This window comes from Cetorhinus maximus, chromosome 5 (assembly GCF_964194155.1).
Source record: "Cetorhinus maximus chromosome 5, sCetMax3.hap1.1, whole genome shotgun sequence".
Lineage (NCBI taxonomy): Eukaryota > Metazoa > Chordata > Chondrichthyes > Lamniformes > Cetorhinidae > Cetorhinus > Cetorhinus maximus.
The window spans coordinates 58932989-58948189 of NC_135883.1; the positions used below are offsets into that span (position 1 = coordinate 58932989).

General features: G+C 38.1%; 1 protein-coding gene across 1 annotated transcript in view; it reads right to left on the minus strand.

Annotated features, from left to right (window-relative positions):
• Nucleotides 1-15201, minus strand: part of agpat5 (1-acylglycerol-3-phosphate O-acyltransferase 5 (lysophosphatidic acid acyltransferase, epsilon)) — a 134988-nt gene that overhangs the window by 49436 nt on the left and 70351 nt on the right. The window contains exons 5-6 of the mRNA XM_078541908.1: nt 13484-13574; nt 4054-4215 (exon numbers count right to left, since the gene is read on the minus strand). Of these exons, the coding sequence (XP_078398034.1) occupies nt 4054-4215; nt 13484-13574 (253 nt within the window). The remainder of the gene's footprint in view (nt 1-4053; nt 4216-13483; nt 13575-15201) is intronic.

Sequence of the window (15201 nt, forward strand, 5' to 3'; positions counted from 1 at the left end):
AATGGTCTACAGGAGATTCATCTCATCGCAGAAGATAAGGCAGTCTTGTCTCCATATCTTCAGCAATTCTTCCCATTGACCATAGTGGAGTTACCTCACACAGAGAGAAGTGTGGCTCTCTTACCACTGCCAAGAGAAAGTAGACAGTACTCCTGAAATATCATTGGGAAATCTTCTCTTCTTTTCCTGACAGCCTTACAGGAATTCGTCCTTTCCTTCGTCGTCTAAGTTCATTGAAATTGTGGATGTTCAATGCCTTTTTGGTCATCGATACAGCGGTGGGCGATACAGCTATGAGAGTCTTCCCTGAAGTAAAAAAATCATTTCTCTTCTGAAGTTCTTTTCCTGTGTGCTTTGAGAGAGCAACAAGTTCCTCAGAGCGCCCAAGTTCTTCTCTTCTAGTCCCAGAGGGTCCAAAGGTTGATTCTCTTCGGTCTTCTCTCTTGGATCAGTCTTTTCTTAAAAAAAAGTCTTCTTCGTCCTTGCACTACACTCTACTTCAGCAGCATTACGGGTGTCACATTCTGCAGATGATGATGATGCCCAACTAGATGCAGAAAAAAGCCCTCATGTCTCCAAGATGTCTTCCCTAAGAGCTGAGAATACTTTGGGAGATGGAATCCTCTAGGACTGTGACTTGGGGAGGGGAAGAGTAGGAGTTGGAGTTGGGCAGAATCTGTAGCTGTAAAAAGGGAGCTACAGAAATGCAATGTAAATAGTTACAGTATAGTTTCATGTTGTTATTAAATAAATAGGATAGTATACTTGCGGGGAGGTGTAGCATAAAGGGTTAACAATGGGATATGCTAATGTATGATATGGATGATGATGTATCACTGACATCAGACTCTCAAGAGAGAGGCTGGAATCAAGCCAAGGGACAATGTACCTACTCTGTAACCTGTTTGGACGTAGTACCAATAAACAAGTGTTCAGCAGGTACCAAAGTATGTCTACAGTCTGTCTACTAAACAAGTTCCATGCTTACAGTCCAAAGTAGAAGGGCCATCTCAGAACATTAATTGCCTGGATAGCAGTAAATGCTTGTTATTTCAGATTTCCAGTATCTGTAAGTACTTTGCTTTTGCCTCATTGTGTACGTGCTCTTCAACCTGCTTCGGCATCCCTGAATTATGGAAGGAGAAATAAATTAGCCAGGACTCCTATCCCTGATCTGTATGCATCAGCACCTACTGGAATCGTGTGTGGAAAAATCAAGTTACCAGTCAAATAGCCTGCAAACATTTACCATCAAGGCTCACACACTAATCGTCATCATTTGGGTGAGATACTCAAGGAAACTATGCCCAGCAAGGAAAAACATTTTCAGAAGTGAGGACAAAAATTAAGCCAGGACATGCCACAAATCGTCCCTGCTGAAAAAGAATCAGCTGCAAATTCCATTACTAATTCAATGTGTTATCTAACAAGTGCACGGTCACTGAAAGCTACTTCCTGCTTTACCGGTTTTGACATTAACTAATGGCTTCTCACTGCTCTTATCTTCATGCCTAATGCTTATGCACTGGTCTCTAAAACTTATTACATGGCGGGGGGAAAAGAATGAAAATCATCCCCCTCAATGTTTTCACAAGGATAGCTTCCAGAAATTTTAACTGATTCGTTAAAACAATATTTTAAGTATAATTACTGAAAATGACTTAATATGCCAATTCACCCTAAATAAATAAAACTGCCTTTTCACATTGTATTTGAGTTACCCATCAAAGTTAGAATTTCACTAGAATACAATCAATAATAATGCAATACAAACTGAATTTTTCGCAGCCAATCTAGACTGAGCAGTTTGAGAGGTCATTTCTTATCAACTTGGTTTTACCACAAGTTACACCACCAATTACTTCTTTATTTTACAAATAAATGAAGTTGTCATTCTGATCTCTAACCATTCAAGAATACTTCCATATTACGTTGCTGAGGATAATTCAAAACAATTATTCAAGGGAGAGATGTGTACTGAGCTACACAGGTGCAACATCGTATTGCTTCAAAAGTGACCACAAACCACCCAAATGGAACCATCCTTGAAATAAACTCATGATACGAACATATGAAATAGGAGAAGTAGGCCATTCGCTCCTCGAGCCTGCTCTGCCATTTCAGTAAGGTCAAGGCTGATCTGTTTGTGTTTTGAATTCCACATTCCCATCTACCCCCGATAACCTTCGATTGCCTAACAAGAATTTGTCTACTTCCACCTTAAAAATATTTAATGACCCCATCTCCACTGCTTTGAGGCAGAGCTCTCCAAAGTCACACGACCCTCAAAAAACTTCGCCTGATCTCTGTCCTAAAAGGGCAATCCCTAATTTTAAAGCAGTGACCACTAGTTCTGGACTCACCCACAAGAGGAAACACCCTTCCACGTCCACCTTGTCAAGGCTGTTCAGGATCTTATATACTTCAATCAAGTCACGCCTTACTCTTCTAAACTCCAGTGGAAACAAGCACCTTCTGCTTGAGTCATATATTTCAATGTGAGATGCTATTGATTCAAAAAGCACATTTACAACTGTCACGAAAGACAGGTTTACCACATGAAAATTACAATAAAAATATTTGACTAAGTTATTCACAGAACATCCACTGCTTTGAGTAAATGTGGTTTGCAAATTGGCATTTTTCCAAACTCAAATAAACCAATATTCTTTTCTCATGTAATGCCTCCTAGGAAAATTGGTTGAACGGTTCAACTATTTTAGTATTCATGACATCTGAGTGAAAGAGACTAAATATTATGCAGATTCACAAAGATGTCAAACTCTGACCCCAAAACCAGAGACCAGCATTCCTACAACTAAAACGTCCAAACAGGATTCTCCCAAGAAAAGCTTCCTAGGTTCCAATCAATTTCTCTATTTTCTCAGAATGATACTGTCCTCATTGTTGGTGTTATTATCCGTAGATAATTCCCTAGCTGAAAGATAAATGAACAAGCACAGAAATTAACAAGTAAAAAGGTAATATGTTACCCGAGGGGCTGAAGCAACAAATTGCTATACGTTGACAGGGGAGGACCACAGCATCCTGATTTTTGATCTTATCATTTATAAACATTCAATTTCAACAGGATTGGTATTCACGCTTGATCTACATTGAGGTAGACAAATGCACATATGGAAGAATGGGAATCAAAGAACCTTTGTCTTACTCACAACCATTATCAACTTCAACGTTCTATGAAACCAAGTTCTGCTCAGTGACGCAATGAATTTTTTAGTACTTTTTGGCAGGCTACAGAGGAAGAAACTCTTGTTCCTGGACTTCATTAGAATGGATTAAATAAGGATAGCTTACTCCACACTAGAGTTCATTTTTTTCTAACATCAAATGCACCTGGAAAGTCAGTTCTCTTCAGGATTATGACTGAAAAAGTTAATGGTGTTCATAGTTAAGGAGGCTCTGATAATTCAATCAATGCACTTTTGCAACTGGATTATGATAACCTATCTTGAAAGCCAACCATGAGATTTTTTTTTTGAGAAAGTTTAAATAAAGGGTAAACCACCCTTGTTGGAACATGCTAAGGTGAGGTGGAGAGAAATCTAGTCCTTTGTTACTGCAGTACAATTTATTTAAGTCTCTCTCCCAAGAGCTGTTGTTGATGTCATTGTTTTGTTACAATTACTTGTCCATGGTCTACTCTGTTACACCACTTAATTCACAAAATTAAATCTGGGTATTTGTCGAATAATCAGATTTCAAGCAGACATATTCAGTGGTTAAAAAGTAGTTTTATATTAAGTATTAGTAGAGATAGTATTATCGAGTCAGAAAATCCTAGAAGAATAAAATTCCTCTCTTGGTGAAAACATTAGACACGGTGAGAAACATTACGGATGATAAATACACCATGAAGATTTTAAAGTTGGAAATGAAATACAGTCTCCGTCATCTGCACCCTTATTTCTCATTCAGTAAAATGTCATGCTTTCTATATACGTACATAATTTTACTTTGCCAATGCTATCAACCAATGGCAAGAACATTTTTGGATTTTCTGGTCATGCCTAGAGATTAAAATTCACTTACCAGGCATAGTTGGAGCTGTTGCCCGATGTCCATTGCTATTTATCGTTCCTTCATATGCAACAGTTATATCATATACTGCATCGAGATGGCCCCTCATTGTGTTAATGGCTACTCGCGTTGCCTTCACACGTGGTGACATTGTATGTCTTAGCTCTGGTAGCCCTGGAAGACAATGGAAGAAATATTCACAGACGGGAAAGGGAATGTCAATCAACAAATTATGTCTCAAACAGTGAAGTACAACACATGAACGTTTAAATTAAATGATAAAGCACCCCAGCTGTGGAATTAAATCCGCAGCTGATGTTAAGTGCAATTCCTCATTTGACATTATCCTATTTTTAGGATAATAGATTTGACATGAAATATGATTACCGTTGGAAGTGTATAACAGTGAAATGCAAAAGGCCAACACAAAGGTCACTAAACACAAACCCATAACCTTTTTGGGTGGTGCTGTCTGAAGTTATTGTGTAAAAATTTTATTTGACATATGAAAGTTTCCAAATATGGTTGGCAAAACAAAGGGTTTCAGTTCTTATTCACATTCATTTCAAAAAATAATGCAACATTCAATTTCATTTTCAGAGCACCCGCACGTTTTAACATTTTCAATAAGCACTTATATCCCAAACCTCTCCTTAGGCAGACCCTTGGGATCATGGATGACCTTGCTTCCACTCTGGCTCAGTGGTTCTGAGATAGCTGATAAGCTCATTGCGTGATCTGCAGGCTCTGCCACAAGTGGGGTGGGTGGTGCTTAAAGTGCTGAGTAGATGGGTTGTTTGGAGGTTTGTGTGCTCTCTCCCAAGCCTCGACTTCACCTCTGCATGTTTCCGACGAGGTATCTCAATGTATTTGGTGCCTTCCTGAATGAACCTTCTCCATTTTGGTTGGCACAAGCCAAGGTGTCTCATGAGTTGTAAAGGATATTTGAACTCTTTGGCGATGCTTTGAGGGCATTGCTAAAGCATTTCTGCTGTCTTTCTGGGAGTCTCCTGCTGCAACCGAGTGTGGAGTGGAGCAGTTGCTTCAGGAGTCTTATTAGTGTAATGACATACAGTATGAAATGCATTGTAATCTCATGAGTTACTGCACCTGTACTATATTGTTAGAGATCAAAAACACCTTGATATTTTGTCAACCATATCTAGAGACTTTTATGTCATTTTTCAAATAAAGTTATGGAACAACTTAAAACAGTGCCACCCAAAACATTTCAGGTTTCTGTTCATTGTTGTGCTAGCCTTTGTTTCACTGTTCTATGCTTCCAGAGATAACAATATTTCATATCAAACTCATGGTCCCAACAAGAGCTGTATGTAGGTCATGTGGCAGGATGTGAAATTTATAACAAAAAGGACATTTAAATATTTTAAATCTCTAAATGACAACACTTATGCCATAAAAATGTTATAATAATGGTTACAGACATGATAATAAATCATTTACCTTAAACCTTCACTGGGTCAATGGTCAATTTTAGGATGCACTATAAAGCTAGGTTTCTTCTGCCAAGATCTTATGCTAACTTCAAACTGATTATTTTCTTAATACTTGCGCTATAGGAGTAATTATAATCCCTGAAATATGCTTAAAATTGTTGTCCCGTCATATCCATCAATCAATATTAAATATTTTGTCTTAAGTCTGCACATGCCCCATCAAGTTTATTTATAATGGGAAAAAGTTAAGCATATTTATAAACGAAATTGCCTTTTAAAACTGGTCAGGCTATAATTACAATCTTACCCACAATGAAGCAAGAAGTTTTATTAAAGCATGACAAATTTACACAGATGGGCCTGGAATATCTCATCAAGTTGCATTGAAAATAATGCACATTTGGAGTACAGTGCATACTTCCAGGTCAAAGGAATTTGGACATTAAATGAATATAGGGTGTAAGACATTCAAACTTTTGTGGTGAATCTGGAGACCTTTGCCTATTCATTTGCACTGCCCTCTGCAGGTTAAGAAAGGTTAGAAGTTTACACCCAGAATACCTGACACAGGCTTCCTTTAAACTGGTGCCCGAGATTGGCAATTCAATCCCAGTTTTGGAATTCACTAATACAATAACAAATTTATTAAAAGATATATTTACCAAACCAAAATATATTAACAGCAGTATAAAACATAGAAACAACTTTAAGTTAGCAGTGAGACAGTTGTCAAAGAACAGAAAGCTGACACCATTGTATTTTCTTAGTTTTAAAGTGGTTTAATTTATGACTGTTTTCACTATTTTGTCAATGAACCACGAGGAGCTAAAAAACGATAGCTTATAAGGAAACTATTTCTGGAAAACCTAACTGAAGTCCTGGATTCTAAATTATTTGAAAACCGCAAAGTGATGAATTCCGCACGAGTTTATTGGATTGTATAGATTACCAAATTGCACTCAAGTGAAAAATACAAATGCTTTAATGGAGGATCCAAATTAAGCTAGAATTCTAATCAGCATGAAAAATATAGGTTGATCATAGACTAAAACTGCCAACTGCAATTTGTTTTTTGAATAATCAAATATCAATATTAGCTTTTTCTTTCTCCAATTCATTTGGCAAATTCAAAACAGATACATGTGATGGGGTTTGAATTTAAATTTCACCCAATATCTGACACTGAAGAAATGAAAGTAATTTTCATATGCAAGACATCTGAAAACACAACTGTCTAAAACAGGACATGAAATTTATTTGCTCAAAGGTGCATTCTTTAGCCTCTGAAATTGTGTTAGACTAGTGTTTTTTTTAAACCTCCACAGTCACTCTAATTCCAAACTTCATTTACAATCTAACATTTCCAAGGAAGCTGTGTTATAGCATAGATGTTCAATGGTAGTGTTGTTTTTAAAATTATTTCCAAAACTTTGTCATAACTATCTAAAATTACTTTGAAATCAATGTTGGAGCTATTGAATTTATCACAAAAGCAGAGGGCATTTCTTCATGTTTCACTTACTTTAAAAAAATACTTCAGGATAATCTAATTGATTCCACAAGAAATTTCAGTGTAAAATTGACATTGGCAAAATTGGTGCATGATTGGGCTGAAAATGAGTGAACCTTCATGATTATGCTCCTACAGGAAATTCCAAGCCATGGTTTCCTTTAGAATTGAGAGATTAGGAATTTTTTTTTAAAAATACAGAATGAGGGATTTTAAAATGGGGACCGAATTATGTATGGGTGTCCAGGTTTTCTCCTACCGATTAACACCGCTTCATTCAAAAAAATACATTTACTGTAGACTCTCTGGTATATCTATGTACATAATACCAGGAAGATTGGTTATACCTCTATATTAAAAATCATATTTCCCCATACATGGTCAACCTTTTCCATTATAAATTTTTATGTCCACATTTATAATAAAACTGCATATTTAGTTGTCAGTGATGCTGCAACACCTCAGTAGCAAACCGTGTCAGGTTTGCCTGCAGACTGATAGGGCGAGGTTCCTCATTCATAGGCATTCAGCGCTGTATTGAAGGAACATCGGGAAGTGGGTGGGGGTGGCAGGGGCTAGTGAAAGCTACCCCACTGCCCTTACATCCAAACCCAGCCTGCTCCCACCAGCTTCCCTCGTTATTAGTGAAATTCCTTCCTGCAGCCCCCATTTCACCCCCACTTACCTCTCTTCAGGGATCCAGGGACAATCCCTGGAGAAGGCCTCAGTGCATTACCAGCAGCATCCACCATTCCCAGTGTTGTTGGCCTTTGACTGGCTGGTAGTTCTCAGAAGTGGGATTTGTGCGCTACTTGGGTCTTGATTGATTGGGAGGCCTAATGCAGTCCATGCAAGTGCCTGATTGTACTTCAATAGCATCAGGCCACCCAGTGAGAATTGATGTTCTCAAACTGTTCTGAAAACTGTTCTAATTGATGGGCAGGACCCCCATCACACAAATTAAATTCCACCCAGAAACAAGGTTTTCTGATCACTGACATTTAGAGATGCAGGCATGTGGTTATCTGTATCAAGGCATCATTTACTTAAAACGGAGGATCGCAGGCTGATTACAAAAGTCTCTTCTGTGCTAAAGGAAAAGCCAAGGGATGTGCCCAAACAGATTAGCCAGTTGATGTCAAACCTGAATTGACAGGTCGTTTTCGGTCCCAGCCATGAACTCCATACCCTTGCCACCGATTCCTCTCCCCAACCACACCACATATCAGAGATTAAATCAAATGCTCACAACCTCAGCATCTCATGTGACCCTGAGCCGAGGTCCTGACGATGCATATGTTGTGTCACAAAAATCGCCAACTGACACCTCTGTATATAACACGTCTCAGCCCACCTGCTGCTGAAACCTCCACCCATACTGAATCAACTCCAGACTCAGCTGTTCTATTGCTTCCCTGCTGGCCTCAAAACCTCCACAGACATCAGCTCATCCAAAACTCTGCTGTCCATAATCTATTGTTCACCATATCCCACTAACCCATTACGTCTAAGCTGCATTAGCTTCCTGTCCTCCAATATCTTAAATTTTAAAATCTCATCCTTCTATTTCAATGGTAAATATGGTAAATTTGCATTGTCTTTTTTTAAGTCTGTTTATATCTCTTTTACATTAAGAACAATGGTAAGTTGTAGCCATTTTATACAATCATCTTTTTTCCGTATTCAGACTATCTTGATGTCAACTCCAAATTCCAATTTTCTTTCTTGATTGTTTTTTTTGCATCTCTCCACCTATTTTTAAGTACCTGTGCATTTGTATACCTAGATCCCTTGGTTCCTCCATCACATTGAGAAATTTGCCTTTTCAGATTTTTTTGACTCTTGATTGGTACTTTATTTTAATGAAAGTATCTAAAGTGTTCATTTGCCAAGCTCAGATTCCGGAGGGGTATTGCTGCCATTCTGTCAGAACGAATTTCAAACTAATCAGGAATGACTTGCTTATTCAAATACCCCTGTTAATTTACAGCAAGAAAACTAATAGTGGGATTTACTCAATGTGTGATAGTATAACACAAAACTTAGTGCATGTCGAACAACAAGATATAGTTGATGCTTGGCATCGAGTAATAACGAGTCCATTTGACTCACTTTAAATGATGCAAAATTTTGGACTGCCCATTACTGACCTGAGCCTTTTCCATAAAATATAAATTAGACTTAAAGATATTACATCCATGACAAAAGTTGGTTTGCATTCTAGTTTATGAACATCACAGTATCATCTGACAAATAAAATATTTAAATTCCAGCGGACAAAACAAAAATGTTGCCTCCATTCACTCAACATGGGAAGTACTGCATCAAGATAAAACTGAAGAGGATGTTATGAAACTGAATGATGTAAAGACAATAGAACAATCACAGTTTAATTTCACATAATAAACAGGAACTAGATAGTCCTGTGTTCATTGTCACACAAGTTTTTTGATCAGGATTTACTTTTTATCCTTAAGTCAACGAACAAAAACACAAATCACCAGCATAAACTAATGAGTGCCACTCATCAATACGAACATAGAACAAAACAATATGTGCTGCCTTCAGACTCCATTAACTTTGCATTATTACAAATATACACAATGTTGTTTAGATATAAAACTATATTAGGGTTCAGAAAAGGGTATTTCAGTATTTAAATCTGAATAATGATGCCTACACTGCATAAGTCTAGCCCTTCTCTGGTTAGTCCTTGGGGGAATAAGCTCATCATGTGAAAATAATAATTTATAGCATGTGACCCACTCAATCAGCTCTTTAAAAAATGATTAGTTTTGGCCTGGGCTACAGCAGCGAAAAAGATTATATTATCCTAACACACAACAGGACATGTGGTGAAGGATAGGCGGAATTGTATTACTGAGTGGAGAACATGGACAATAATATAGGCTGCAGTTGAAGTACTTAGGAAGGAGATTAGAGGTGTGAAATAGATAGAGTGACGATTCATTGGAACAATGCCAGGGAAGAGAGGTTACAGCTTAGAAGTATGGTGTGAAAAATTTGAACTATTTCATTGGAATACAGTGGTGGTGTAGGGGCTTCCAAAAAATTTTAAAAGCTGCTGAGGAGATCAATAGTGAAAGGTAATTTCCACTAGTTGCAACTTGGTAACAAGGCATAAGTCACTAAAAAACAAAATGTAAAAAAAATTCTGAAGTAGGAGATCATTACAATGCTGTACCATAACTAGCTATCGAAGCAGAAACCATTTCGTTGAAAAAAAAGTATTGAATTAATTATTTGAAAAACAAACATTAGAGGGTACATCAATGGCAGGAAAATTAACTTTTAAAGGCCAGATCGGGAAGTCAGCATGGAACAGGTCATGTTTACCTTTTTGAGGAATTAATGGAAAACACAGGAGGAGGAAAATGCACATTTAATTTCATATGAACTACTGGAACGCAGTTGATAAAATGTTGGATAAGAAAAGTTGAGGAACAGCATAACTAGGAAACATAATTGCTAAAAGGCAGACAGTGAATGTAGCAGTAAATAAATGTTTCTCAGGCCAATTATTCTTTATTTATTCTATAAATAAATGATATGAATGTTGACAGTGCAAGGGTGGATATTAAAGTTCTCTCATGATACCAAACTAGAAAGATTAGAAAACTGCCAGGTAGAGGGCAGAAAACAATTGGGGGCATGAACAGATTAGAAGAATGGGTAGATAAGAAGAGTTCATATAGAAAAAAAACAAAGTAAATAGTTTGGGAACAAAAATAAAGAATCAAAAAAATCTGAAAAGACAAATTTCTCAATGTGATGGAGGAATCAAGGGATCTAGGTATGCAAATGCACAGGTACTTAAAAATAGGTGCAGAGATGCAAAAAAAAAAATCAAGAAAGGAAATCGGAATTTGGAGTTGACATCAAGATAGTGTGAATATGGAAAAAAGATGATTGCATAAAATGGCTACAATTTACCATTGTTCTTAATGTAAAAGAGATATAAACAGACTTATAAAAAGACAATGCAAATTTACCAGCATACCATTGAGGTGGTGCCTGGAGTAACTAGAGCTCTATCACTCAAGAGTGAGGTATTGAAATTACGAGACAACATAAACACAGATTATTAGATTAAGATTTACCTACCAATGGATATAGAGGAAGGCATAATTGCAAAAAATACACTTGGCCTGGGCTTTCCATTATTCAACCAAAATCAGCCAAACCAGCTTAAAGTAGACCAATTTTAAACTTAAGCTTAATTGACCATAAATCAAGTTTCTGCGATCATTAACACTAGCCCCAAATGCTTCATGCTGGAAGTAAACCCTGCCCAGAAACTGGCCACTTACCCAGATTGAAAAGTTGAGAAAACCACAAGTTTTTACCATGCGCAGACGATTTGGAAAGGCTGTTAAAATTAAGTTGTTTACCCCAAAACACAAGTAGACTTTAAAAAAAACTTAACTATTAAATATAAGGCCATGTGCAGTGGCAGCGAGGTCAAGAGTGCAGCATTGAAAAGGGTAATCTGTGAGCTGCACTGGAGAAAAATCACCAAGTGATGTCACAGCACAAGAGGCGGGCAGAGATGAGCTACAGGTAAATACCTGACCAACGTATAACTTAAACTTGATAAATTTATAAGTTAAAAACTAAAAAAAAACTAAGTGATTAAATAAATAAATGAAGCAATGTTTATGTATTTAATCAATGTAAGATAGTGGTGTGCTGCAACTACAGCATATTAGAGTTCATGACGATAAGTTACCTGAACATTTTGATTCAGGAGGCAGGTAGACCCCTTCAGTTAGGTAGTGGCACAGATTTGGTACATGGTCAGGGGCAGAAGGATGTGGCCATGAAGTTCTTGCTGCCTGTATGGTTGAAGGTAAAGTCTGCAGGGTGGATGCACAAACTGATAAAGGCATCATTGTAGAGGAGGCCTTTTAAGTGGTGGTAATGAAAAGGAATGTTTTAGTAGTAGGGGACTGTATAGTCAGAGGGCTAGATTTGCTCCTTGCAGACATGACCAGGAGCTCCGAAGTTGCACTGTCCACCCAGTGCCAGGGTTAAGGACATCATCCCATGGCCAGAGAAGGATTTAGAATGGGAGAGGAAGGATCTAGTTGTCAAGGTCCACAAAGAAACCAATGACATGACAACCTCATTGCTAGTTGTATCTATAAATTAGTTTGAGAAGTTAGGGTTGAAATTAAAAAGCAGAACTTGACAGATAATCTCTGGATTGTTACGTGAGCCATGTGCAAATTAACATAGGGCCAAATAGATTAGTAGCTTAAATGTGTAGCTGAAAGCAGTGTGGGAGACAAGGATTTTAATTAACTTGCTAATGGCACCCGGAATGGGGGAAGAGGGAGCTGTTGCTTTGTGACACGTTCCACTTAAGCCAGGCTAGAATCAGTGTCCTGGCAAAGTGAATAACTAGGGCAGCAGAAAGGCTTTAAACTAATGAGTGGGGTAGGAGTGGGGGTGAGACGATACAGGAATGGGTTAGTTCGAACATAGTAAGAGAAATGTTAAGGCTGAAAAGCAAAGCAACAATTTGGGGGCACGAATAGGTTGTGACAGGAGGTCAGAGCTTAAAATAAGGCTTTGGTGACTAAAGGGACATCAGGGGAAAACGGGAAAAAGTTGAAGTTCAAGGCAATCTCTGTACAAAGCACTTGCAACAAAGCAGATGAAGTAACAGCATAGATAGAAAAAAGGTGGGGGGTGATGCTTGATCTACTAGCCAATATGGAGACACAGCTGCAGAGTGACCAAAGGGAATTAAATATTCCAGGATACCTGATTTTAAGACGAGATAGGAAAAATAGAAAAGAAGGGAAAATAGCCAAATAAAGGATGGAAGAGATACAAAAGACAGAAAAGATCTTGTAATAGATAATCAAGGTACAGGATTAATTTGGGTGGAACTAAGAAACAACAAGGTGTAAGAAACACTGAAGTAGTTAGTAGGCCCCCCCCTCAGTAGTAGTCAGAGAGTATAAATCAGAAATCTAAAAAGAACTGTATGTACAAGGGTAACACCCATAATCGTGGGGGCTTTAATCTTCATATAATCTGAATTACAGAGCCTGGGAGATATGGATTTGGAAGAATTTGAAAACAAGGATGAGAATTTTAAAATCTAGGTGCTGCTTGACTGGAAGCTAATGTAGGTCAGCAAACACAGGGATGCAATTAGAACAGAAGTCGGGTGCAGCACAAAAGGTTCCTCTCCCCTCCTTATACACACACACACACACCAATGTGGCATTTCAGTCTTCTACTCCTATGGCTCTGACAAGTGAAACTGCCAATTTAGTGCTTATAACAGAGCACAGTCCGTCAAAGCTAATTTCTCCTGTAGACCTTACAACCAATGGAGTATGCTATTGATTCCTCTAGGATATATTTGAACCCATGTCCAAAAGATAAAAAGGCAGCACACTATGCTGTCTAATTTTTTTTTAAATCAATGCAATCTCACCTTCTGTACGTGCATATGCCTGGCTTGCGGCAATCACTTGTGGATTATCTGGGTTGTAACGGGTTCCTTCTGGGAAAATCACAAGATATGCCTTAGAGGAGAAAGAAAAGTTGTTAAACTTTGTTTATTTTACAAGTAGCTAATTTAAGCTGGTTTCAACAAATATCTTAAAAACATACTGCAAGCAACTGCTGGTTAAACAGTTAGCATTTCAGTTATGAGGTTTAAAAAGCTAAGACTTTCCATCATTTTTGAAATCAGTAATAGGTGAGGCGAAGTGGCTTGCAATCAAGTACCTCCAAACAAGTGAAACAAAGCTGGTTAGCCTCACCAGTCTAAAACGTGGGCTTTCAAACTTGGGTCCCTAAATTTTAATCAGTCCAAAAAAGGTAATAAAGGGTCAGATTTTGATCGTTTTTGCATTTCTTAACTTACCACTATGTTACTGCACGCTGATAAAAATAAACATTTTCTACATAATGGTGCTATTCTCTCTTGGAGAGTTGCTCCTGTTTTGAGAAGTTGGGATAAGGGATTGCAGGAACATATAAAAATTTGTAGCAAGTCTGCAGGAGTATGTCAAAGTTTGTAGGGGACCCCCCACAGATTGCAGTTTGAAAACTGCAGGCCCATCTGTCCATAACCACAGAATTTATGTAGTCTACTTCAGTGGTACTAGCTAAAAGACTTGGATTTACATAGCAGATAATTTTCCCAAGAAATGCTTCATATTTAAGTGCTTAATATGCAGACAACTGAACATTAAGAGGACACACAGCGTTTATATTTTGGCTGAGGTAATAGCAGGGTGGGGGAGGCAGCGAGAAGCACAAACTCAATTACTTTTCCCATTCTGCTAAAGCTCGGCAAATTAGATAATCAGCAACTCAAAATAACAGCCCTTGTATCTTGAAGGGTGGGGGAGGATGCAGCAGGGGAGGGAAGGGTGAGAAGAGGACTGGGGCGCATTGAAGTTGTCAATGACCTACCACTGAGGATTGCAATTCAAAACTTGAAACGCAAAGGGCATCCAAAAAGGACGAGATGCTTTAGCTGCCAATGTGTCATTCCAGCAATTAGGGAACTAATTTCAGATCACCTAACATGTCTATACTTTGTTACCTTCAGATCTAATACTTGCTCCAAAATCTCAACTTGCTCTATAAAATACAATGCTAGGGCCCAGTATTAACAAAGCATAGGTGTCCATCCAGCACATCGTATCCCTCTGCTAAATAATGTTCATTAGACAAGATGAGAAATATACGCAATTCCTGGGAGCACGAACTAAGTTGTCCACTCAGAGAGGACCGGAACATAGCATTGAGTTCTAACTCAAATTACACAAAATTCTGTATTTTCACTTGATAAATGCCGGAATACACAGCACAGTCAGGATGTTTTATTTTTATTTCTAAGGTGACCTGGAGCTGAGAAAACATGAAGACGTGCAGGGGCATCTTTTCCCAGGCCTGCCTCCAACCTAGCCAGGCTGAAAACTCACCGATATGGGACTGCCAGTGACAACCCACATATTGGCTGCAACCCAGTATGCAATAAAAAAAACCACCACACCCTCTCCAAATAAACAACCTCCCTGACTGCTGCCATGTGTTCTGATTGTACAGCTACAATCCTGACTGGACCTGTAAGGAACATGTCACTGTAAAATGGCATGTACTCTTATCAAAACATAGCCTGTGAGTATGTGCAAGTTC